Source organism: Komagataella phaffii, chromosome 1 (genome assembly GCF_000027005.1).
Source record: "Komagataella phaffii GS115 chromosome 1, complete sequence".
In the NCBI taxonomy this organism is placed as follows: domain Eukaryota; kingdom Fungi; phylum Ascomycota; class Pichiomycetes; order Pichiales; family Pichiaceae; genus Komagataella; species Komagataella phaffii.
In genome coordinates this window covers 1,786,322-1,810,639 of record NC_012963.1, presented here as the reverse complement: position 1 = coordinate 1,810,639, position 24,318 = coordinate 1,786,322, and the positions used below count along the sequence as shown (strand labels likewise).

The following is a 24,318-nucleotide window of genomic DNA, read 5'->3' as shown; positions in this document are numbered from 1 at the left end:
GTTATTATCTACTTCCCTTCCTTGACGCCCCCCTAAATTACTTGATAGGAGGAGCCCGCCACCCAGCACGCGCGATGTGTTTGTGTTCTTTAAGTAAATCTCGGTACGTTGAGGTCTCCTGTCTTCCCCGTCTCGAAAACAGTATTTAAGTAAACAACTCCCCAACCCCCCTCGATCGAACAAGAAAAAATCTGAAATACTTGCTTGTTTTCAGTTACCCTCTCTGCACGTGACTCTGAAATTACATATCCTCAGAACTTATGTCACTGCCAGAAACTCAAGTCATCACGGACACTCTGTCCCTGAATGATGAGGTGAAGTCTGAGCGCAATGGCTCTGTTACAGATCAGTCATTGCCGACTCCCAAGCCAGAGGATGCACATGACCTTAATTCTCATGCTGCTACTTCTGCAGAGGCCACTGCTCCAAGCAAACATGGACTAGATGATGAATCCGAATTGGGTTTGGATTCGAAGCGTCCAAAGATTGATGAAACTGAAGCAGGGACCTCTAATGGTGCTGTTTCCACCCACAACCCAGATGGTAAGGCTACCTCCTCTGAAGAATCTAATAGTCTTCCCATGGAACCGGCTCCTAAACCACCCCCAGAACCAGATATGAACAATCTACCCGAATCTCCAATGCCAAAACATCAAAACAAGTATGCAGCCAACACAATCAAAGCCATCAAGAGGTTAAAGGATGCTAAGCCATTCCTGCTGCCCGTGGACACGGAGAAATTGGGTATTCCACTTTATTATAATTATATAAAAAGACCTATGGACTTATCAACAATTGAACGAAAGATTAGTGTGAGTGCTTATGAAAGTCCTGATATTATAGTTGAAGATTTCAATCTGATGGTTGATAATTGTCGTAAGTTTAATGGAGAGGATACTCCCATTACGCGTATGGCTAAAAACATACAGGCCAGCTTCGAAAAGCACATGCTAAACATGCCCCCAAAGAATCTACCTGACAATGGAGTTGCCTCTAGTAAGAGAAAAAGAAACAAGGAAGTTCCGGAAATAAGACGAGACAGCATTCGTGACGGAAGACCCAAACGAGAGATTCACCCTCCGAAGCCAAAGGATATACCATACGATATCAGGCCTCGCAAGAAGAAGTACGTTCAGGAGCTACGTTTCTGTAATCAAGTGATGAAAGAATTGATGTCCAAGAAGCATCAAAATTACTCCTTCCCCTTCTTACAACCAGTAGACCCTGTTGCCCTTGACTGTCCCACCTATTTCGATATTGTCAAGGAACCAATGGATTTGGGAACTATACAAGCCAAGCTTGCCAACAGTGAATATGAAAATGCAGATCAATTTGAACGAGAAGTTCGCTTGGTTTTTACCAACTGCTATAAGTTTAACCCAGAAGGCTCTCCAGTTAATGTTATGGGTCACACAATGGAGAATGTTTTCAATAAAGAGTGGGAGAAGAAACCTGCACCTGCACCGAGCCCACAAGTTCTTTCCGACTATGATTCCGAGGCTGAAGATGAGGGCGACATCGAGATTGATGAGTCATTATTGACAAACCCAGCTATTGAATACCTGGAGACTCAAATCGAGAGGATGAGGGCTGATGTTGAAAAGATGAAAAGACAACTGTATGATGAAGTAATGAGCGTTGCTATCAAAAACAGAAAGAAATCTAAGAGATCCAAGAAAAAGTCTTCCATCTCTTACCCAACCCATATAACATATGAAATGAAGAAAGAATTGAGCGAAAAGATTAATTACCTGTCTGAAACTAAATTGGCAAAGGTGATTTCTATTATCCAAGAGACCCTTCCCGAATTGCAAAAGTCAGGTCAAGAAGAAATTGAACTAGATATTGATCAACTTGATTCTGCTACACTATTGAAGCTGTATAACTTTGTTGTCAAGAAGGAGAAGGCTTTCTCTGACAGTGGAAGTAACACGAAGAATGGATCGCGTGGAAGATCTTCGGGATCCGCGTCGAAGTCAGGACGGTCTGCGTCCAGTAAGAGGAGCCGTATCAAGAAGAGTTTAAGTGTTGAAGAACAGAACAAGAAGATTGCTAACATTAGACAAAAACTCGAAGAATTTCAGACTCATGGATCTCCCCCCAAAACCAACTATGCTGCAGATGAAGATGAGAGTTCAGAAGATGACGATCAAAGCTCTGATGAAAGCTCTGAGGAAGAGTGATCGTAGTGTCTTCTTAACTCTTTGTATATATAGACTTTTTGTCACCTTCGTTGATTGGGAGCTATTGTTTGAATTAGGGTCTTGCATTCACAGTTATAACTATGTATTATAATTTTTGTACTATTATTTAAGAGCATCGTCAACAGGAAGTAGTGATAGGATGAATACACTCTGGAAATAAAAGCACGAAAAAACTCAAATGTAACTTTCAAAAAAAATGCTCCACGGGAGGTTCGAACTCTCGACCTTCAGATAGCACACCTATGCAGTATGAGACTGACGCTCTACCGACTGAGCTAGTGAAGCTTGATGACTTCTATAAGTTTGAAATCAAACTAAAAGCGTTATTCTTGTTCAAGACACCTTTTGTTGATAGTTCAAATTGACAACAAAACTTGTACCCAGAGCTTTAGTTTTGTAGACTTCAAGCAGCATACAGCTACTTAGATACGTTGTATAAATCCTCGAGCAAGACTAAAGTGAAAACTATACGAGCATCCAATTCACTCAACATTATTGTAGTACAAGGTGCAGCGCCAGATTCAAGTTATCAAATGAGGAATTCCATATATCACTTATTAAACAATTTCAAGCGAATTGGTACTGAAGGACGTTTGGCCGAGTGGTCTAAGGCGCCCGACTCAAGTGGTCTCACTTCCTGCGTTTCGCAGGTGTAATCGGGTCTCGTAAGAGGCATGAGTTCGAACCTCATAGCGTTCATCATTTTTTTTTTTAACTTGATTTCAGTTGATTGCAGAGAGAGTTGCATCTTTACCAGTATTCAGAATTTAGCTAGGTAGGGCTGGTGACGTTCTTATCTCCTTCATGGAATTGACCATTCAGATGAAACTCTCTTTCAATGCTTCAAAGCTTTGAAATCTTAGTGAGACAGAACTTCTTTCATCTCATCGAATCACCAACTGGTAACCTTATAAACTTGCATAGGTTGTAATTTTCAGAGCTAAATTCGTTCTTTTTATTTAGTTGTGGTAAGGATTGCCTTTCTGACTATTCTGATATCCTACAATCGCAGATATAGAGACTAAACCGTTTTATAGAGCCAAACATGCGAATAATAACAAACCAAATGGGGGAGTAATCCAACGGATCACTTTTGATGATATTGCTAGCCCACACATTATAGTCCAATTGAGGACGTTTGGCCGAGTGGTCTAAGGCGCCCGACTCAAGTGGTCTCACTTCCTGCGTTTCGTAGGTGTAATCGGGTCTCGTAAGAGGCATGAGTTCGAACCTCATAGCGTTCATTATTTTTTGTTTTTCATTTGTAATGGTTTCTTTTAACTTTCCGTTCTTCAAAGCTACCAATCTATACAAACCGGTACGTACAATTCGGCATAACACTATAGGTTTTGCGGTATCGAAAATGTGTCATTGACAGGTTTAGGTGTAGTCAATTGTTTTTTACTCCTCTTGACAACTAGTAAACTACAACTTCAGAGAGTAGTAAAGCCATTCAATAATTTATCACAGTCCTGATAAGACTCTAATTGAATCATGTAATTTCAGTTAATGAAATCTTTCATGCTAGTGTTTCAAAGCTTCCCAAAAACTGATCAAGACTTAATTCCAGATCTAATCTTATCTCACTGATAACAGAAATAGCTCCTCTCGAGTTATTCTCTCCCAATTTAAGCTATATACAAAACTTAATTCCCTTGAACGTTACAATAATCAAGCTCGCCTACTCGCTATCTACTCGCTATCCACTATCTTTCCATCAACCTCTCCAACATCTGTTCAAGCCAACTGATAGAATACTAGCTCCACGTAGAATCTCATTATGACCGCTCCCGCACGACCGTACGTTCGCGCCCTATGCAACAAATAACCTTGCTGAGCTCTCAACCTCTCATACTATCATACACCCACTGAACATTGCGTTTATCATCTATCGACACTTACAAGGAATTGAACTAAATTGTGGCACCTGTGATATCAACGAAAGGAACGCACAAACAGTTATAAGAAAATGTCAAATAACTTAAACAACAACAATTCAAATCCACCTATCGCTCCCGGACCCAATCAAGTAGGGTATACATCCTCGTTGAGATCACCAGCTTCCCCAGCTTTGAGGGCCCGTCAAGCTTCAATCGTGGAACTATTGTCAACTCCTCCACCAATAGAGCCCTCTGATGCTTCGATTGACAACACATTGAATCTATCTAGGACTGCTTCCAATTTGTCTCGGAATCCGTCATCGTCCTCCCAAACTAGCTCGATGTTTGCGCAGCAGCACCAACAACAGCAGCATCAACAACTTTCCACACCAGGAGCGGGATCCTCCAACAGTTCAGGCTTAATGGACTGGCAGAATATTGAATTGAGTGCATTGGTGGAAGAAAACAAACTGATATTTATTAACGAGAACATCTCTGTAGAAGAGGCCTTTGATACCCTGGTGAAAAATAACTTAACATCTTTACCCGTGGAGAAATATCGCAATGATCTGGATTGCTTAACGTTTGACTATGCCGATCTCAACTCTTACCTGCTATTAGTGTTGAATAGGATTCGCTCAGAGAGATTATTATCGATTAATTACGAACCAAGAGAAGAAATTCCTGACTTGATTCAAAAGGCTCAAAAAGGTGAACAGGTACCTGTAAAGTTTGTCATCCAGCTAATTAACAAGAACCCATTCATTAAACTGCACGAGTCAGAAACGCTATCTACAGTGGTTGAGATATTAGGAAATGGTGTGCACAGAATTGCCATCATGAATGACACCCAAATAACAGGAATTTTATCCCAGAGAAGATTAATCAAATACTTATGGGACAATGCTCGTAAATTTCATTCTTTGGATCCACTACTGGGTGCCAGTCTTGCTCAATTGAATATAGGAAGTACCAATGTTGTCTCTATTTACGGTGATCAATTGTTGATAGAGGCTTTATCCAAGATGCACGAACTGATGATTAGTTCAATGGCTGTGGTTGATAAACACCACAATTTACTAGGTAACATTTCTGTTACTGACGTCAAACATGTATCAAAGTCTTCTCAATCGCCACTGCTGTACAAGAGCTGTCTACACTTTGTGTCCTACATTCTGAATCTCAAAGGTTTAGAAAACGGTAAAGATTCTTTTCCTATTTTCCATGTGACTCCAAACTCCTCATTATCGAGGACAATGGCAAAACTGGTGGCTACAAAGTCACATCGATTATGGATTGTTAACCCTGTTGGGGTTGAGGACCCGATAATTGCCGGATCTAGTATTCCTCTATCTCCTTCATCATCTCTCAATGGTATTAGCAGCAGCAATAACAGCAACCTATCAATATTTACTCCAGAAAAAGATATGGGTCGTCCGGGAAAGTTGATTGGAGTGGTTTCTATCACGGATATTCTTTCCCTTTTGGCAAGACGACTGGGAAAATCCCATGTTGATCCCTCTACTGCAAGAAAACAAAGACGCAGATCTTCTTCAAGTTCAAGCAGGAGTGTCGCTTCAAGATCCAGTCTGGAGCAGTTCAGAAAGAGTGTTAGCGATGCTTCCGATAGGTAGAGTCTGAGTTTTTCTTCCATTCTATCTTATATGTAATGTATTAGTTTTCTCTTGAAGATGTTTATACAATAGTTTATTAGTCTGTATAGATGCTTGGCATGATATCAGTTGTGGCTAGTTGAATATAAGTCTTCAAGCGTTTGAATAGACAGGAGTCTGCTGTAACGGTTGGCTAAGCACACATTTTTGCCAACATTTACCTTTAGCACGGACTGTTTGGTATTACAAAGGAATGTCCAATCTGAGGTGTTTATTGTGTTAGTGGTCTTCTAGATAATTGGCAGGTGAAACAAGAGAACATACGACGTTTAACGTAGGGTCGTCGCTCACGTTGCCAGCCTGAGTACAGATTTGATAACCACAGGAGAATGCGCGATCTGATCCAAGTGATACATACGACATCTTTGACATATCAGGGATGAACCTGCATAAGGGGCACTCTGCTTTACTACATTAACTCTTAATGTGGTTCCACAAAAGTTAAAGCACCCGTTCAAATATCATCTTGTTTCATGATTCACAGGAAAATCAGGTGACGTACTGTAGCAGGACGTCAGCATCACCTTTGAACCTGTTTTTGTGTGTATCTGTATTCACTGGTGATACGCCCCAGAATTTGTACGTTCAGTGCCAGAATATTCTTTTTATTATTCTTGACGTGCAGGCTGCAGTTACTCTTCTAGATCTTATGGATAGGCTGCGAAGACAATAGGGTATCCGGGGAGACTCTAAGAACACTCTCCAGCTGAGAACCTCGCTTTGGGAAGAAAAGCGGCTATTCGTTATCACGTCACCCAGGATTGTTTTGTTGATTAATTTCTCCAAAGAGGATGTGAGCCACGTTCAAAAGAATCCAAGAACAGGTTGGAACAAGTAGACATGGTATAGCTATGCATGACAGACCGCTCTACAACGAACCAAACTTTTACTTGACCTTTTCAATCATACTGGTCAGTCAATTGGAACAGACCCCGACCGTTCTACATGAGGCGGTTAATGTATATCAGATCGTGGTCAATCCTCTAATATCCATCGGACTGAATGTCTGATCATTGTCAATAGACTGAAATGGGTTCTTGAGATGGGTTCTATATACTTGACTATCTATTCCGTGCCTAAGCAGCGTTCTTTAATGCTCTTCTTTTTTGAACAGCTTCAGCAAGTTCTCTCAACATAGCGTCGGTAGTTTCCCACGAGACACAGCCGTCAGTGACAGAAACACCATACTTAAGAGCCTTTCTTCCTTCAGCTGGAATGGATTGCTTACCTTCATTGATGTTGGATTCGATCATTACTCCAATAATACGGTCTTCACCAGCAGCGACCTGATCGGCAACCACCTTGGAGACCTTTGGTTGGTTTCTGTAATCCTTGTTGGAGTTTCCGTGGGAACAGTCAATCATCAGAACACCGTCAGCAGGTAACTTTGCCTTTGCCTCGGCCACAGATTCAGGATCGTAGTTCGTACCCTTCTTACCTCCTCTAAGAATGACGAAACAGTATTCATTACCCTTTGTGGTCGTGATGGCAGCAATACCGTGCTTCGTGACACCCATGAAGTGATGAGCATGAGAAGCAGCTTGAACAGCATCAAGAGCAACATCCAAGGTACCATCAGTTCCATTCTTGAATCCGATGGGGAAGCTAAGTCCTGATGCCAGCTCTCTGTGAAGCTGTGACTCAGTTGTTCTGGCACCGATGGCACCGAAAGATAGCAAATCAGCCAAGTATTGAGGGGAAATTGTGTCCAACATTTCACTGGCAATAGGCATACCGCTGTTGGTCAGGTCAACAAACAACTTTCTACTAATCTTAAGACCCTTATTGATGCTGAAACTGTTGTCCAAATCTGGGTCATTGATCAAACCTTTCCATCCGACGGTAGTTCTTGGTTTTTCCAAGTAGGCCCTCATGATGATAACCAGTTCATCTTTGAGCTCTTCGCTCAAAGCCTTCAACCTGGCAACGTACTCGAGAGCGGCGTCACTGTCATGGATGGAACATGGTCCGACAACTACCAATAATCTGTCATCTTTCAGGGAAACTACGTTCATGGCATCTTTTCTCCCTTTAACCACGGTTTGAAGAGCAACTTTGGTGGCAGGAATCTCCTGTTGAAGCAGAGCAGGGGAAACCAATGGGTCATATCCCGCTATACGTACATCGTCGTATTCTTCTTGAACTGGTGTGGACTATAAAGTTAGTAAAAAGTCTCAGTGTTATCTTTTATTGATAGGGAACTTACGGTCATTTTTGTTAGCAGTATTGAAATAAAATGGGGAAAAGTGTTTTTATATTAAAGCGATGAAAAATAGAATTTTTTAGACCCTCACCATATAATTTTCAAAGATGTGTCATAGTGCACCGATTTTTTCCGGATGATGACATAAGCAGAACTCGTGGGACTGAGATGAGACATGGGGTTCAAGCTACAAATAACTGGAGTACCATTTATACACTCGGAATACGAACTTTTGCTCTCCAAAATCATCGTACCCATCTTGTTGATGCGACTCCACTAGCTGAAAACCCTTGTCTTCCATTAATGCCCATAGTTTGTCCCGCTCCTTTTGGAATCCAGATCTAATGGGCACTTGGAGCAGGATGTGTGCCTCAGTAGATTTCCTAAGAAATTTCTCTGAAATGTCTGCTACCCAACGAGGTTGATTCGTAGAATACACTGGATCTGAGAAAATAAGGGTGTTATAGCCTTTCAAAGAGTTGGGATTTTCTTTGATGAATGGGTCCGGCCGAGTCCAATCCAGCTCATGACAATCGGCTTGGGCACTGGCATGATTCAACTTGATGTTTTCCTTCAAATTTGGGAGGATTTCCGGGAGATCTGACAATGTTACGTGATACCCCAGGTGGGCCACAACGATTCCTATCAACCCTGTTCCAGCGCCTAATTCCATTATTGGTTCTTTGAGATATCTTTGATCATCATTAATTAATCTCTGGGACAGTATGAAGGATGATCCCCAGGTTTTTAATCCCAAATTGTCCGATGTTAAAGAAGGTTCTTTTAGCTGAATACTCTCACATCCAGTTCTTTCATAGAGATTTTTTAGGACTATTTTGCGGACGAAGTCCGGTATAGAAGTTCTGCCACATCTTTCCGAAAGTCTTGAGCTTGCAGCCTTGTAGATGTCTTCCACATCAGGATCCTGTAGCCAATTCAAAGGGGATGACAGGATTGTTGTTAAATATCTGACGATATCCCTAGAGTCTGTGAATGTCGACCCAATTTGACAAAATGAATCGAGCGATGCAATGCGGGGAGAATGAATGGTTAACCAAGGTAGAATATCACTTATATCTTCTATGGTGAGATCTCTATTTGATAAAAATTGAGAGGGTGTCAAATTTTCAACGCCAGGTCCAAAATTGCACTGTTGTTCTAGTTTTAGTATCCGTAGTATGGCAACCAAGACATTTTTTGGAGGCTTGAGAGAAATATGAGGCAAATCAAGGACATCTATAGTCGTAGTTCTATCATCAGGTAAAGCAGCGTCTTCATTTTCTTTTAACGTACTGGCGTCAACTTTTTTTTTGTCCGAAGTCACAGATAGCTCATCTCGAAGACAGCTTATCCTTCCGCAGGGTTCAAAGAAGTCCAAGACATCAAAGCCAGTCATGGCCTAGATTTAATCCCTGAGGAAAAGATGAGATGAGATCTTGGACTGGTAAATTTCTCCCAAGACGCGCATCGAACACGAAATCACCAAATCAAACTCTACCCTTCGACCTCGTCTAAACAAAGTTTGAATGATCGGGAAAGGACAAAATGTCACTTCCTAAAAAGTATAAAAACACGTTTCTACCGTCAGAGGTCGAATTTCAGGCTGAGGATCAACCAATTTTAATTATCCCTAGATATGCCCTCAAAGATCGTCAGTTAATAGGAGTAAGTGAACAATCCTTTAAAGTACTTTGACAAGTTGCCTTTTACTAACCGTTGAATGATAGACTAGTATTCCAGTTTTGAAACCCATGAAGAGAGCTGAAGTGCCATTGTGGTTGGGATTTATATTGAAGCAACAAGATAGATGTAACATAGTAACCCCTAGTTGGTTATCCATAAACTTTCTGAAAAAGGCCTACCAAGAAGAAGTGACATATACTACCAGATTCTTTAGAATGCCTTGGAATTGGCTAGAGATATCCAAGATGATTTTAGATAAAGCTTCGGACGACATGACCGAGCCTCCCCATCAAATCAGGGCCCTAATACAAGATCTGAGGGAAGTCAGACTGATAAAAGCTAGAAGAGGTCTGAAAGAACTAAATGAATCTTACATGCAATTGGACAACTTGAGTTTAATGGAAATTAATGAGCTGAGGCCGATGGTTGTTGGAGTTATGGACCAATTGAGAAAGCTGCAAGTCGGCACTAATGAGGACGAAGAAGTGAGCGATGAGGAGGGCCCACTGAGTTATGATATATGATATATATTTAGAAACGGTTCGCACAGAATAGTGGCCAGCAAAACATCATTTTTCGGTGGAGTTTTGACTGGTTTATGAAGCCCTTAATTGTGAAAAGGTGTAAGAAAGTGTGCATCTCGAATTTACTCCATAGTCCATTAGCCTCCACCTTCCCTTTAACCGTGTATTTGTGAATGGTGTTCACTATGTTTCCTAGGGCATTACCATCCTGTCGCCGTCAGTCAGGCCGTATGTTCATAAGCGTAAGTAATTGAAACCTTTTGACACCGCAGCGATCTCCCACTAACCAGTAGTCCATGTTGAGTATCAAAGATTTCACCTCAAATCTCACAAGACATGCTAGAAACACCGAGGAGAAAAGGAACATGGTTCTAACTATCCTCAACTCCACTGCTACCAAGAGAGAAGTTCGAAACTACTTGAAGAAGTATCCTCTATTAAAGGATGTGGATATCTACAGTAAGGGCCAAATGGATCGGAGCTCCGTTAGCAAACGTAACAAGTACTCCAGCATGATTGACAATCTCATGTTGAAGCATTCGACCAATAATGAAAACAACAAAATTGAAGACTTTCACTTGAATCGCCCAAGGTCTGATCTAATCAGTAAATCTAAGCTGGAGATCAAACTCACTGACACCCTTCGTATTGCTATTGTGAAGATCAGGCAGTTTAGGGATATTGACCCCACAGCTTTGAAAGGTATCGCCTTTACTTTGTACAAACTAATAAAACTTGGGGTGAGTCCCATAGTGTTATTGGATACAGATAAAGAAGTTCAGGCTTTGAATGGAGAATCGGACGCCATGGTACAAAAAAGCATTGCCAATTACCATCAGCAGGCCCTGAGTTTCATAAATATCATTGAAAAATGTTTCCATAAATATGAGGATGACAACGAGCTCTCCGCAAGGGCCATCAGAGGTTTGTTCGAACAAAAATTTGATGAAGACAGATTTTCAATGACCCTACCAGAGCTATTACTAATTCCTATATCTCAGGGTATAGTCCCTGTTGTTTATCCTGTGGGATATATGGATAAGGGCTCCAAAAATGTATTTCTATCCTCCGAGGCAGTCCTCCAATGTTTAGCTACTGACTTGAAATCCTTGAATGATAGACATAGATTGGACCATGACAAGGAGAACTTATTCACAATTGAAAAGTACATTTTCATTGACCCATTGGGAGGTATCCCATCTTTGGAGAGGTACAAAAGTGCACATGTATATATCAATCTATTACAAGAGTATGAAGACATTGTGTCGGAGCTTTACATAGGGTTCTTAAAGACTGGAGAAAGGGACCAGCATTTGAAGAACTTAAACTTGCTTCAGAAATTGTTGCAGGTAACCACAGATGCATCAGGAATAGTTACTACTCCTCAAATCGCCATGTTGAATCAGACCGACCGATTCACCAATCCAATAATTTACAATGTCTTAACCGATAGGCCGACAATATCATCGTCATTACCGGTTGATTTGAAAAAGACCCCTTTGCTAAACACTTCAATCATTAGGAGAGGCGTACCGGTTGAAGTTTATGTGGACGAATCATCTGACAAAAGTGGGCTGTGCCTAGACTCTCTTCTGAAACGAGGAGCTTTAGACTTAGAAAAGCTTAAGAATGTGATCGATTTGTCGTTTCGAAAGGACTTGAATATGAAAAAGTACCTAGCCAGAGTAAAGAACAATGTTGCAGCTATCTTAATCGCTGGAGATTACGAAGGCGTGATCATAGTTACTTGGGAGGTAACGGATGAAGAAAAGCCGCAGAAAATAGCTTATTTAGATAAGTTTGCAGTGTCTCCTAAGGCCCAAGGATCGACAGGGGTTGCCGATGTTCTTTTCAAGTCATTATTGTCCAATTTTGAGAACGAATTGTTCTGGAGATCTCGATCTAATAATCCAGTGAACAAATGGTACTTTGAACGGAGCAAAGGTTCTCTTACTGTTACTGGCACAAATTGGAAATGCTTCTACACCGGCAAGAACTATCCTTCATTGGATAGAATGAAGGGCTATTTCAACATCTGTGAGAGAATCCAACCTTCCTGGAATGGATAAAGACGAGATCAATTAGAACCTGTTTTGGCAATAACCGAGGATTAGGAACAAAGTCCGGGTAATTATGCGACTCTCTCTTTTTCATATGCAGGTCGAGCAAGAATCTTGTTTTTCGTGGTGGGACTGGGCAGCAATTAACAACCAATCGGCACTTGCAATAAGTCGATTAGCGCATGGTGGGGGACAGTAGATAGCTGCTGAAATTTTTGGGTGCGGACAATTTCAAGAGTCTGAGGCCCTGCTCTCACTAGCAGTCAGAATCATCTGCCTCACATACAGTCTCCTGATGCTGCTACTTACTTGGCAAGCGATGATGTTTACACAATTGCAGCTTTTTAGTTGCTGTCATGGCTCTAGAATTCCTTGGCCTTTTATCAGCATCTCAGGCAACAATGTGAAATGCGCACCTTCAGATTTTTATATTGGTGGACGGAAATGGTAGGAAGTAGTGAAGAAAAGGTAGCGCGAGGGCATTGTCCCCCCATGCGAAGAAAAATTACTAGCATAAAAAAATGGAAACAAGTGACCTCCGCAGCATGTCTGCCCACTTTATACTGAAACTACATTCTTGCTAATGGATCGTAAAACACTATCACCTGGTATGTCGTAATGGACTTGATGGCGTGTACTTTGCTTTACTGAGTTCTAGTTGCCTGCTCAGTGCCGAAGAACATGGGGCTCCATGTGTATTGTATTCTCTTATCTAGAACAATCGAAGCATGCAAAATGCAGTGCATAATAATTCGATGCTTATTCATAGTCACTGACAAGTTACCTCCAGCGAATAGCACACGCATTAATAGTAACAGACGCAAGGCCTATAAACAAATAGTCATTCACTTGTTTCCTTCTTCATTCTTGCTACCAAAAATATTCAAATCAGTTTTATCCTGACAGCAACACTTTCTATAATAGTTTTCGTCGAACCCTTCACATTGGTCATCCTTCCTAGGTGACAGTATGTCCCCCGACGATTATCACGCAACCCGAAATACAGCTACGAGGTCAGCTTCGGCCTCAGATGTGGGCCAGTTAACCAATATGCACCCTAACCATTCAACTGTTTCAGTGGCGTCTTCCTCCAAAGAGGACGACAAGAAAGATCGCAAGTCAAAGAACGTGATTGCCAAGGGTCTCAGGAAACTTGGTCAACGGGCTACTACGTTCCATCTGGCAAGAAGCGATTCCAGCACCAGTAACCTACCAAGCCGAAATAACAGTTTGCCACCTACCGATGGATTCACGACACCAACAGAGTTCTCGGCTTTTCCCCAACCACTTACCTCTATTATTAGTGGGGCTTCCCACGTACCTAGAAAGTCAGAGGACCCCACTTCATCAAAAGCAAGAGTCGTGAAAGGTTTCCAACAGGAAGTTTTTCATGAACTAACTCGCCAGTATGGTGAATATAGATCGTACATGAAGAGTAGCAGACATGAAGACATCGATAGATTTGCGCTCACACGTAACGAACAGTGGTTGAATTGGTTTTACAGCAAGTTGAAAAGTACCCAGCGCAAACTAGATCTTGAAATTGAAGCAGTAAAAACAAAGTTGGATGAAAAAAACGCTCCATTGGTTCAGGATTGTATCACGGATTCCAAATCAAACTCTCAAAAAGCTACATCAAATGTTGGATCTCATAGAATGGGCTGGGGTTCCAGTCATGATATTCTCCATGAACTAGACGAGCTTTGCAGTAGCACTGTCCACAATTCGCACCCAGCCCCCCATCCTCCTGTCCAAGCTCCTGCTCCTCAAGTTCCTGCTCCTCCGCTACCGCTTCAATCGCAATCAGTCCAGCCGGTCTGGGACAACCAATTTCAATTATTTCAATTGTGGTTTATCAGCATTTTTAAGAAACTTATAAGATCCAACTCTATTTTATCCCCCAAGGTTATTCAGCTTCTCAAGCACAGGTACCCCTTTTTCCACTCTGCTAGACAGAGCCATAGCATCAGCCCTCATCACACTTTGGTCAAAGCTTCCGATGGAGTGACTAGTGTTCCATTAGGAATTCCCGAATGGCATAATACTTCTTTTTCTTCTTCGGGGACTGGTTACAATTCAAAACCGCAGGTTGGTTTCTTACAATCAGCCCAGTTTGGCCATACAGAAATTGTTGCCAGACAGAATTCGTCCATGAATCTGAACTATGACTTTTCTTTACTCTACGATGAACCTGACATTGATCTAATATCAATCAAGAAATGTGACGAGTACGTTGTTTTTTGGGATGCTTCTGGCCATGGGTACATCAAATCCTCCGACGGCTCCGAAACGTCTATGAATAAATTAGCTGCATCACAATGTAAAGATTCGATGGATGCGTCTTTCGTTGTTGGACAAGAGAGTTCCCATCTACTGGACAGATTTACTTTACTAGGCACCCCCTCCTTTCAATCAATTCCCCTAAAGGACAGTTCATTGGATGTCTTACTGATCCATGATATACTTCTCAAGATCAAAGCTGCCGATCTCGCAAAACTGCTCAAGGAGGTCAAAAGAGTTCTTAAAGAGGATGGAGTTCTACAAATCTTGGCATTTACTGGCACATTAGGTTGTGCAAAACCAAGTTCGATTGAAGCAACACCAGAACAACTAGCCAACAATATTATATGGGACCAAATCACCAGACATGCTGATATGTTGGGATTCAACTTGCAAATTGACACATTAATCAACAAACATTTAGTAAAAGCAGGTTTTCAAAACAATGTCAGCGCCCTAATTTCAGTCCCCAAATACTCACCTGTGCCACAAATCTCTAGTTCATACGATAGAGGAAGCGTTGTTGATGACATTATCAGCATTCCAACGCCCAAATCATCGTCCCGAAAAAGTTCAGCTCAAACTGAAAGGACATCGACCAATTCCAGACTCTCGTCCTCCTCCTCGTTTATCACCTGTAAAAAAGATTCCATTGCGACAGAACCTTCTCCTAATGAAAGTTATAAAAATTTAGCTGATGGCGTATGTGGCTATACTAACAATTCTTTCAATGGGCTTATGGAAATGTTCTGTACATATGCAGACTTTTACTGGCTCTATGAGTTTGGAGGTCTGGACATCCAACGGACAAAGAAAATGTTTTCTGGAAAGGAAGAGAAGCTTCTTCAAAGCTTCGAAATATTGAGAGATTATATTGATTATAAACTCTACGATGTCAATCATTTCCTTGAAGAATCGGAGAACCCCAGATCTAGAAGGAGACCTCGGTTCGAAGGTTTCACTCATGTAGACATGATTATAAGTCAATAAAGGCTCTAATTTTACTATCTACAGTATATTATCACGTAGCTACTCGGCGATTCCCTCATTCTTTTCATTGGGGATGACAACCTCGCGTACTTCTTGAGAGTCTTTGATACCATTGGCTGTCAAGAAGTTGAAAATAGGAGTTCCATTGAATCCGTCAATGAAGCCAAAGAATCCGTGAAAAGTGTTGTCTTTGACTTCCTCCGCGTAAATTTTATCATAAATATGTTTCATCTTGAACTCATTCATCTCTTTCTCAAATGGAGTGAAAGTCAATTCGTTATATCCAAAGGCCTTAAGTCTCGTATTATAACCTTCGTAGACGGGTTGCTCAAGTAGCAAACCAAGCGCAGGTGCTTTAGGAATGTTAATCCTAGAAGATTGAAAAGCTTCAGTGATTCTTCCTAGGGGACATCCAGTTCTAACAACCAAAGCAGCCATTGCGATCATTTTTCTGATCTGATGAAGCATGAAAGATTGTCCATGAATCTTGATTGACACCCATTCCGTTCCCTCAATGACAAAAGGTTCCGATACGGTAATCTCCTTCATATACCTGTTAGCAGACGCATCTTTGAAATGTTTTCCCAAAGTGAAGTTATGAAAGTTGTGGTGTCCAATGTACATTTGCATGGCCTTATTGACTAGTTCCAGCCTCTCTTTGGAGATACGATATTCTCTCCTTGCTTGATTTTCGGTTTGCTTGATCTTTCTGACGATCTCTTCCAAAAGCATGTCCGGCTCATCGTCTGAATCATTATTTTTTTCTTTATTTATAGTGGCTTCCTGTGCATCTTGAATATCCTTGTCGGTAATTCCACTCGCATGCAGTTTCTCTAAAACGTCTGCCCACCATTTTGAACCCTCCGGGTCATCCCTTGTCACGCCAGGAGTCTCCTCATTGGCTTCCTTGATCTGTCTGGCAAGGGGAGAATTGGGTTTAGGAGGTAAGAAGGAAAATGTTGGCATCAGATACTCATAGATTCGTGATGAACACATCTTACGGCAATCGAAGTTTTTGTTAGTTCTCTCATAACCCCAAACACGGATAGTTGGGGGCAGCTTTGAGTTAATCTTCTCTAAAATATCCTCATCTTCAATAATCATCTTGAGTGAAATGACATTACCGGCAGCGTGAACGCCCTTATCGGTTCTAGCTGCTCTCATGAAACTGGATTTTTTCAAATCATTGGAGTTGTCTCTTGAAATTGCACCACTTTCCACAAAAGCTTCGAAAAGATCACCTTCAATAGTTTTTTGGGGTGGATTTAATTGCATACCATGATAGCCCGTTCCACAATATCCAATTAAACAAGCAACCTTTTTCTTTGGTCGTCTAGGTTCAGATGGCAATGGGTTCCCGTCTGAATCTAAAACACGTCTATAAGTTCTGTTAGTAAGAGTCCTCCAGCTTAGAAACTCTCTGATCGAAGTGATTTCGATTCAGTGAAACATACCCACTGTTCTTTCCTCTCCTCCCACGGAAGTTCTCCATCTCTTCTCTGCCTCTTGTTATTCCTGTCACCTCTCTCTGCCTTTCTGGAACGAGCCCATTTGGCTTGCTGGCCACGTTTATAAACTGACTTATCAATGTCTTGCTCATCTTCCACGACTCTAGGAGCTGGTTTAGTTTGCTCAACATTGGTAGGCTGTTCTGCAGGCGAAGTAGACATGATGAAGTTCTATTTGGTACAGAAAATTTTCTGGCAGTGATTTACAAGAGATGCATATCCGGGGAGAGCTCGGAAAGTCTTCGAGGTAGGAAGAGTGAACATACTGGGATAAGGATCATGAAAGACAAAAGGTTTTGATAGTTGGATACCGACAGCAGAACACAATTCTAACCTCACATACAAGAGCCATTAAATACATCTGTTCCACAAGAAGTATACGTGATAATCGGGGGTTTGCTCTCTTACTTAGTTCAGATTAACAGTCTCCCATGAAAATTTCCGGACGAAATCCGACCTTTTCGATGTACAATAATTTCCAAAGAAAAAAATAATCTTGAAAAATTTCCTTGCATTAAACTAAATGAGACCTTTAACAGAAGAAGAGACCAAAGTTGTCTTCGAAAAGCTAGCCAATTATATTGGAAGAAACATTTCCTTCCTGGTCAACAACAAAGAGGACCCTCATGTTTTTCGTCTTCAGAAGGATAGAGTCTACTATGTCAGTGAAAACGTAGCCAAGTTTGCCGGTTCTGTGGCAAGACAAAACCTTATGTCCTTAGGAACTTGTTTGGGAAAGTTCACCAAGACTGGAAAGTTTAGATTACACATCACAGCATTAGAGTACATCTCACAGTACGCAAAATACAAGCTCTGGGTCAAACCCAATGGAGAAATGCCTTTCTTATATGGAAACAATGTTCTAAAGGCTCATATTGGTAAAATGAGTGAAGATATCCCTGAACATGCTGGACTTGTGATTTATTCTATGGCCGACGTTCCTTTGGGATTTGGAGTATCTGCTAGGTCAACGACTGAAGCCAGAAATCTGCAACCCACAGCTATTGTCGCTTATAGACAGGGTGATATTGGAGAATATTTGAGAGATGAGGATACTTTGTTCACGTAAGAAAAAAGTCAAGAAATAAATAGTAGAGATCAAGTAAGGTATAGTGAACAACTTTTAATATGTATATTAAGATTTTCTTCGAATTGGTCAGCTAAAGTTTCATTTTCTTCCTTTCTTTTTGGAACTTTTCTTTGGCAGAGTCTTTTTCAAGCCACTTATTTCACTAGTATTACTAGTGACAGTACCCTGAGTGGTATTTCTAATTTTCTTTCCCTTTTTGGGTCTGTAATAACTGCGGTCCTTTAAAGGTAACCATCTTTCCTCATCCAGACGCTTATACTTTTCCTTGGCTTCATGTTTGGGCTTCAATCTAGTACGACGTTTCTTGTTAGTTGAGCTGATAATCGTGGTCGGTCTTTTGCTGGACTCAAAAGTATCAAATCCTTCACTAATAAGCTTATCCGTGTCTATGCCTAGGACCAAGTCGTCCAATTCGGAGAAGTTGGTCGTGGTAGTGTTATTGTTGGATGCATTAGATGAAGAGTTCAAGTACGTGGATACCAACTCATCATTAGGGTAAATACTATGCAGTTTCTCAAATAGTCGATTGGCCAAAACTGCATCGTGATTGAGGGTTTTGAAGGCAATATCTTTGAAAAACTTACGTTGTTGAGTGCTGGAAATCTCTGATTCTAGCAAAAGATCCGCTACTTTCTTCAGGAGTTCAACTTGCAATCTTCCGCTTTGAAGCTTATCGTAAATCAAATACAAAGATACCACAATAGATGGTTCTAGTAAATTCTTTTCGTCGTTCGACACCACAGTTTCAAGAACAGTTCTTGCATTATTGATGTTACCAACGTTGATAGCCAGCTGTGCAGTTAAAAGAGCATTTGGAACCTCTTGCTGGCCAGGGCGTCTCATGAAATAATTATAAATCATTGAGGCTTCTAGCTTGGTGTTCAAATCTAAAAATTCCGAAGTAGCATCATAAAAGAGCTTGAGATCACTTTGAGATGGGATCTTTCCAAGCTCGAGTGCCAATAATGATTCATTTCTGGTCAACGCAACCCTTTGGGACACTGTCAACTTGTCTTTATTAATGTCTATCGAATTAGGGAATCCTAACTCACGATAAAGAATATGAAAGTTGGTATCATTTCTTCCGTATTCATCAATCCTTAATGACAGTAAGTTATTTCTGTAAATAAGATCTAAAAGAGAGTCCTTTGGTTTAGAAAGACTTCTCAGCGCAGTCAAGGATTCTTCCTTTTTACCCTTAAGTTGTTTGACGTAAGCAATTTGTAACAGAATAGGAACAATCTCTGCTTCTCGTGTGTCCAAAGGCAGATCTTTTGTATTTTCTTCACATATGGCTTTGGCTTCTTCCAAGAGATCCAATGCAGATTCATAGTCACCAATCTTTACCTGGTAAAGGGCATCGTTGAATTTGCAATCGTATGAGTCGTCTATTGGTCGAGATACAGGCTGTTCAACGACACCATCCAATTCCAAAAGCTGGCTAATGACAGCTCTTTCATTGACACTCAAGTCTACAACTTCATCCAATGGGTTCTTAGATAGCTCTCGGTAAATCTTGAGTGCCTTTTCGTTCTCCCCGATCTTGTAATAGTATTGGGCTTTGAGGTGTTCAAATGCTCTTCCTTGGAAAGCTGAATCCTTTAGTAGAGTTTCAAAATTCTTCGAGTCTCCGTTCTTGTAGTACACATATCCAATTAATAGCAAGAATTCCTTCATTCCATCATATACGATATGATCCTTACTTTTTGATATGAGGCGACCTGCGTTGTGATATTGGTCCAGGTTGATCGAAGCCACCAAACCTAGCTTCAATGTGTCAAGGTCAAGAGGGTGGCCCAAATCTATAATGCGCTTTGCTTTCTCATATGCTTCTTTGTACTGCCTCTTCTCAGAATGGATTGCCAATTCCGATACCAGCTCTGAAAGAGACGACATCTTGAATGAAATGGGAGTCCTGGAGGGTTTGATTTTTCGTCCGATCAGTTTTTCTGCCATGCGCGGTGTTCATAACAGCCAAAGATCTCTGAACATGAGCACTCATATAAGATCTGATAAAAATCTACCGTCTGTAAGTGAAAACTGGTAATTTTCCATAGAATACCAGGAGCAGAACTAAAAACGATTCACCCTCTTGTTTTCTTGTTAGGATGTCAAGTTGTCATTTCTGAAATACGATTGGTACTTTAAATCCAAGCCAGTCGAAACAGTCTCTATTCCTCTAAGATTGAAAACTGTTCCTCATACAAAATAAAAAACTACAAAGGGAACAGAACTAGAGAATCATACTATCCATGAACAGAAATATCAGCCTTCGTCTGAAGAGCTGCACAAGTGTTAGATTTGCCTCGTATAATGCATCGAGCAAATCTTTTCAGAAAAGGAAACAACTAGAAACGCCAACTGCCGATATTCCATACAAGATCGGCAGTTATGCTAGTTTGAAACTTCCAGAAGAAGAAAAAGTATCTGGACTGCACCGGCTGGTAGGACAGATTGATAGTTTTGCACAACTAAAGTTAGTCCCTCCGGTTAGAGATGCTTTGATCAAGCAAATCAAGCAAAGCACGGTCTTGAGAAGTCAGAACTTCATTTCTTCCACAAAAAAGGTAAAGACTGAGGACGAAATGAATGGCCTCATCATAAGGCCAACACCTATCCAAGTGGAGACCATCAAGGTAGTCAATTCTATCAGGCGAACTAATAAAAACGAGCTGAAAGTATTCACATTGGCGGCTGAAACTGGGTCAGGTAAGACATGGGCGTATTTGGCTCCGCTTTTCCATAAACTGAAAATTGAAGAATTGGAAAGTGGTACCCGCATGGAAAAATCTCAAATCAGATCCGTTGTCTTAGTGCCGACCCATGAGTTGGTGTATCAAGTATCCGAAGTGGTGGAATCTGTATGCAAAGATCTTGATTTGAGTGCTTATCGATGGGATGTAGACTCAAATTTCAAGGATTTTATTGGGGCTTATCGTAACAAGATTGACGTACTAGTGACCACCCCAGCTAAGCTAATGTCCCTGGAAAAGTATGATGATGTTGGGTCATTGAAAAGCCTTTTGACAGGACTTAATTTTTGTGTTGTTGATGAAGCAGACACGCTAATGGATAAATCTTGGATTAACGATACACATGCTGCCCTCAAAAACATGAGATCACTCAAAGACGTTCTATTTGTGAGTGCCACTATACCCAGTGAGTTTAATAAAGTTACCAAGAAATTTTTCCCAGACTCGATCCCTATTACCACTCCTTCTCTTCACAGACTACCCAAAGCAATCGAGTTCAGAAACATTAATGCCAGTGTTCCGCCCTACAAAGGGTCCAAGATTAAGGCATTAGCCCAGGCACTGTATGCCATTCATAGTGACGGAACTGAACTTGGGTACGAAAAAAGAGTAATTGTTTTCTGCAATGAAAAGAAAGAATGCATGAAAATTTCCCATCGTCTAGAAACTGAGTTTGGGCATGATGTGTCTTGTATCTCGTCTGAGGACGCTGTGGATGTTCGTCGGAGTAAAATCTTACCATTCCTGCGACATCCTCAATTGTTGGAAGAGGGTCAAAAGCAGACAATGAAGGTTTTGGTATGCACCGATCTTCTTGCTAGAGGACTGAATTTTAGCGGAATCAGAAACGTGATCCTGTACGATGTTCCCAAGACATCTGTAGACCTCGTCCATAGGGCAGGAAGAACTGGAAGGATGAATCAAGGAGGAAGAGTTTTTATGATAGTGACTAACAAGGACAACTCGCATGTGAAAGGCCTTCCGACCGTCGTCAGATATAAGAGAAGATTGGCGTGAAAGCCATGTATAAATAGTGTAAATAGCAGAGCACGTACCCAATAACTGGTGGATACTTACTTACCAGTAGATGTTGGATGTTGGATATCACGAGCGCGCTGGAAATACGTCAACAGTGATTTGATTCTGTTTTGCCCTAAACACTCTCCTCCTCCCAATATAACGATGTCTGGCAACGCAGGTTTGAAGCCTAGATCTTTGGCAGAGAGTGGTGTGAAGCCATTTAGGAGTCGAGATGTGAGTATTCTCTTTAGCTCTACCGTTTTCCTTTTTCAATGCTAAAACTAACCCGTTTAGACTATCAACAAAAGTAGACTTCAAATATCCAGAAGAACAAGCACAAGCACAGGAACCGGTTTAAATGCTCGCAAAAGTATACGAAAGTCCATCTATGGGAATCAAATTACGATAAATGATTTTGAGATCGGAAAAAAATTAGGGAAAGGAAAGTTTGGAAAGGTCTATTGTGCTAGACACAAGAAGTCGGGATTTATCTGTGCTCTGAAGATTATGGATAAGAAGGAGTTGATTAATTTCAAGGTAGAGAAACAATTTCGAAGAGAAGTGGAGATTCAGAGCTCTGTGAAACATGTCAACTGTATAAAGCTGTATGGACATTTCCACGATACTGATAGAGTTTATTTAATTCTAGAATTTGCCATTCATGGAGAATTGTACAAGCTGCTCAAGAAAAAAGGAAAGCTTGATGAGGTCACATCGTCACGTTATATTTATCAAATTGCAGACGCACTGTCATATTTACACGATCGTCACATAATTCACAGAGATATCAAACCAGAGAACATTCTATTAGGTTTTGATAATACGGTCAAGATTTCTGACTTTGGCTGGAGTGTCTATTCTAATCAGAGTATGAAAAGGACTACTATGTGTGGAACCCTAGACTATTTACCACCTGAGATGGTTGAAGCTAGGGAGCATAACTACAAAGTGGATGTCTGGGCGCTTGGCATATTAATGTATGAATTCTTGGTAGGAAAACCTCCATTTGAAGAAGAGTTTAAGAGCTCTACTTATAAAAGAATTGCTCAAGTGGACTTGCAGGTTCCCTCTCATGTTTCCCCAGAAGCTAAAGATTTAATTCAAAAACTCCTGAGATACACACCTGAAAAGCGAATCAATTTGAAAGACATTGAGACGCATCCTTGGATAGTTAAAAATAAACCACACTGGGATGAAATCAACTTGGAGGAAGGAGTTTAGCATAGCAAGAAATTATCATTAGGGTATATCAGCATCCATTAAAAGTATTTAGTTTCTATAGCTTCTTATGACTACTTGAAGATACCAATTTCGATGAACCAGAAGGGTAGGCGTAAAAGTGAATGGCCTACATTAGTAAATTGACCTGTTCATTTGCCACAAAACATTGTCTTACGTTGATGAGAACTGAAAGAATAATCAGTTAAACATTTACCTCAAGTAACAAGCTTACTTGAAAGCAATTAGTTCTGCCTCTATGGCCAAGTTGGTAAGGCACCTCACTAGTAATGAGGAGATCATCAGTTCAAATCTGATTGGAGGCAAGTTTTTATTTTTCTTCTTAAAAAACCAGATTGGCCAGTAGAGCGTTCTAAATATTGGCAGGTGATTGGAATGGGCTGAAGGTGAAGTCCATTTATCTATAACTATAGTCTTCCACCATCATTTTTCATGAATTTGATTACATAATTTTATTAGGGGCGTGAAAATGCGCCCCAACCCATATTGCTCTCCCTTGCAATTATTAATCATCCGTCAAAAATGGTCAATGTCGCCGTTATTGGAGGAACAGGCCTCTGTGGCTCAGCCTTTGTGAAGCTCCTGTCTTCAGCACCATCAGTTGAGAAAGTCACAGCTTTTACACGATCACCTCTTCCAGAAAACCTACAATCCCCTAAAATTGAAAATATTGTCAAGGATAGCAAGGAGTGGACTTCTTCAATTGAAAGTCTTGAGAACACTGACATTTTTGTGTCAGGGTTTGGAACAACCAGACATGTGGATCCCACTTATGAAATAGACACTGGTGTCAATATTGAGTCAGCCAAGGCTGCTAGAAAAGCTGGTGTCAATACTTTTGTTTTAGTTTCGTCTTTTGGTGCTAGTGCCGGCAGTCGATTCCCTTATATGAAAATGAAGGGACAAATTGAAGATGAGATCATAGGACTGAAGTTTCCAAGAACGGTAATTCTAAGACCTGGCTTACTGCTTGGTGACCGTGAGAAGCCCAAATCAGGCAAGTTTCTTCTAACACTTAGAAAATCTCTCAGGGGAACTTTCCTAGATCGATTTGTAAGGGGAACTTATGGTGACGAAGTTGCCAAAGCTGGACTGTACGAGGCTTTCAAACCGCTGACCCCTGGCGCTGAGCCTGAAGTGATCATTGTGGAAACTCCTGTTGCCACTGCTCAGAAGTACGAATAAACAGACAATCTGTGGTTGGTTGACGG

The 24,318-nt window shown here is 41.0% G+C and overlaps 13 protein-coding genes across 13 annotated transcripts; 9 read left to right on the top strand and 4 right to left on the bottom strand.

The window, feature by feature from the left end:
- Window positions 1–260: 260 nt before the first annotated feature.
- PAS_chr1-4_0220 (uncharacterized protein) lies at window positions 261–2,183 on the top strand (the record flags this gene model as incomplete). Its single annotated transcript, XM_002490291.1, has 1 exon — window positions 261–2,183. The coding sequence occupies one exon, from the start codon at window positions 261–263 to the stop codon at window positions 2,181–2,183; it is 1,923 nt and encodes a 640-aa protein (XP_002490336.1).
- Window positions 2,184–4,173: 1,990 nt separating this feature from the next.
- Window positions 4,174–5,718, top strand: PAS_chr1-4_0219 (uncharacterized protein; the record flags this gene model as incomplete). Its single annotated transcript, XM_002490290.1, has 1 exon — window positions 4,174–5,718. The coding sequence occupies one exon, from the start codon at window positions 4,174–4,176 to the stop codon at window positions 5,716–5,718; it is 1,545 nt and encodes a 514-aa protein (XP_002490335.1).
- Window positions 5,719–6,833: 1,115 nt separating this feature from the next.
- On the bottom strand, window positions 6,834–7,969 carry PAS_chr1-4_0218 (3-deoxy-D-arabino-heptulosonate-7-phosphate (DAHP) synthase; the record flags this gene model as incomplete). The annotated part of the gene is made up of 2 exons (XM_002490289.1): window positions 6,834–7,910; window positions 7,964–7,969. The coding sequence occupies 2 exons, from the start codon at window positions 7,967–7,969 to the stop codon at window positions 6,834–6,836; spliced, it is 1,083 nt and encodes a 360-aa protein (XP_002490334.1).
- A 178-nt stretch (window positions 7,970–8,147) lies between these two features.
- PAS_chr1-4_0217 (Putative S-adenosylmethionine-dependent methyltransferase of the seven beta-strand family) lies at window positions 8,148–9,356 on the bottom strand (the record flags this gene model as incomplete). The annotated part of the gene is made up of 1 exon (XM_002490288.1): window positions 8,148–9,356. One exon carries the CDS (start codon window positions 9,354–9,356, stop codon window positions 8,148–8,150), a length of 1,209 nt encoding a protein of 402 aa, XP_002490333.1.
- Window positions 9,357–9,505: 149 nt separating this feature from the next.
- On the top strand, window positions 9,506–10,167 carry PAS_chr1-4_0216 (Subunit of the GINS complex (Sld5p, Psf1p, Psf2p, Psf3p); the record flags this gene model as incomplete). Its single annotated transcript, XM_002490287.1, has 2 exons — window positions 9,506–9,625; window positions 9,688–10,167. The coding sequence occupies 2 exons, from the start codon at window positions 9,506–9,508 to the stop codon at window positions 10,165–10,167; spliced, it is 600 nt and encodes a 199-aa protein (XP_002490332.1).
- Window positions 10,168–10,463: 296 nt separating this feature from the next.
- Window positions 10,464–12,236, top strand: PAS_chr1-4_0215 (Acetylglutamate synthase (glutamate N-acetyltransferase), mitochondrial enzyme; the record flags this gene model as incomplete). The annotated part of the gene is made up of 1 exon (XM_002490286.1): window positions 10,464–12,236. One exon carries the CDS (start codon window positions 10,464–10,466, stop codon window positions 12,234–12,236), a length of 1,773 nt encoding a protein of 590 aa, XP_002490331.1.
- A 960-nt stretch (window positions 12,237–13,196) lies between these two features.
- Window positions 13,197–15,497, top strand: PAS_chr1-4_0213 (Hypothetical protein; the record flags this gene model as incomplete). Its single annotated transcript, XM_002490285.1, has 1 exon — window positions 13,197–15,497. One exon carries the CDS (start codon window positions 13,197–13,199, stop codon window positions 15,495–15,497), a length of 2,301 nt encoding a protein of 766 aa, XP_002490330.1.
- A 39-nt stretch (window positions 15,498–15,536) lies between these two features.
- On the bottom strand, window positions 15,537–17,167 carry PAS_chr1-4_0212 (tRNA:pseudouridine synthase, introduces pseudouridines at positions 26-28, 34-36, 65, and 67 of tRNA; the record flags this gene model as incomplete). The annotated part of the gene is made up of 2 exons (XM_002490284.1): window positions 15,537–16,875; window positions 16,977–17,167. 2 exons carry the CDS (start codon window positions 17,165–17,167, stop codon window positions 15,537–15,539), a joined length of 1,530 nt encoding a protein of 509 aa, XP_002490329.1.
- A 361-nt stretch (window positions 17,168–17,528) lies between these two features.
- Window positions 17,529–18,074, top strand: PAS_chr1-4_0211 (ribosome biogenesis protein NIP7; the record flags this gene model as incomplete). Its single annotated transcript, XM_002490283.1, has 1 exon — window positions 17,529–18,074. One exon carries the CDS (start codon window positions 17,529–17,531, stop codon window positions 18,072–18,074), a length of 546 nt encoding a protein of 181 aa, XP_002490328.1.
- A 99-nt stretch (window positions 18,075–18,173) lies between these two features.
- Window positions 18,174–20,051, bottom strand: PAS_chr1-4_0210 (Core component of the signal recognition particle (SRP) ribonucleoprotein (RNP) complex; the record flags this gene model as incomplete). The annotated part of the gene is made up of 1 exon (XM_002490282.1): window positions 18,174–20,051. One exon carries the CDS (start codon window positions 20,049–20,051, stop codon window positions 18,174–18,176), a length of 1,878 nt encoding a protein of 625 aa, XP_002490327.1.
- A 296-nt stretch (window positions 20,052–20,347) lies between these two features.
- Window positions 20,348–21,865, top strand: PAS_chr1-4_0209 (Mitochondrial ATP-dependent RNA helicase of the DEAD-box family; the record flags this gene model as incomplete). The annotated part of the gene is made up of 1 exon (XM_002490281.1): window positions 20,348–21,865. One exon carries the CDS (start codon window positions 20,348–20,350, stop codon window positions 21,863–21,865), a length of 1,518 nt encoding a protein of 505 aa, XP_002490326.1.
- Window positions 21,866–22,030: 165 nt separating this feature from the next.
- On the top strand, window positions 22,031–23,089 carry PAS_chr1-4_0662 (uncharacterized protein; the record flags this gene model as incomplete). The annotated part of the gene is made up of 2 exons (XM_002490280.1): window positions 22,031–22,126; window positions 22,163–23,089. 2 exons carry the CDS (start codon window positions 22,031–22,033, stop codon window positions 23,087–23,089), a joined length of 1,023 nt encoding a protein of 340 aa, XP_002490325.1.
- Window positions 23,090–23,629: 540 nt separating this feature from the next.
- PAS_chr1-4_0208 (uncharacterized protein) lies at window positions 23,630–24,292 on the top strand (the record flags this gene model as incomplete). The annotated part of the gene is made up of 1 exon (XM_002490279.1): window positions 23,630–24,292. The coding sequence occupies one exon, from the start codon at window positions 23,630–23,632 to the stop codon at window positions 24,290–24,292; it is 663 nt and encodes a 220-aa protein (XP_002490324.1).
- Between the last annotated feature and the right edge of the window lie 26 nt (window positions 24,293–24,318).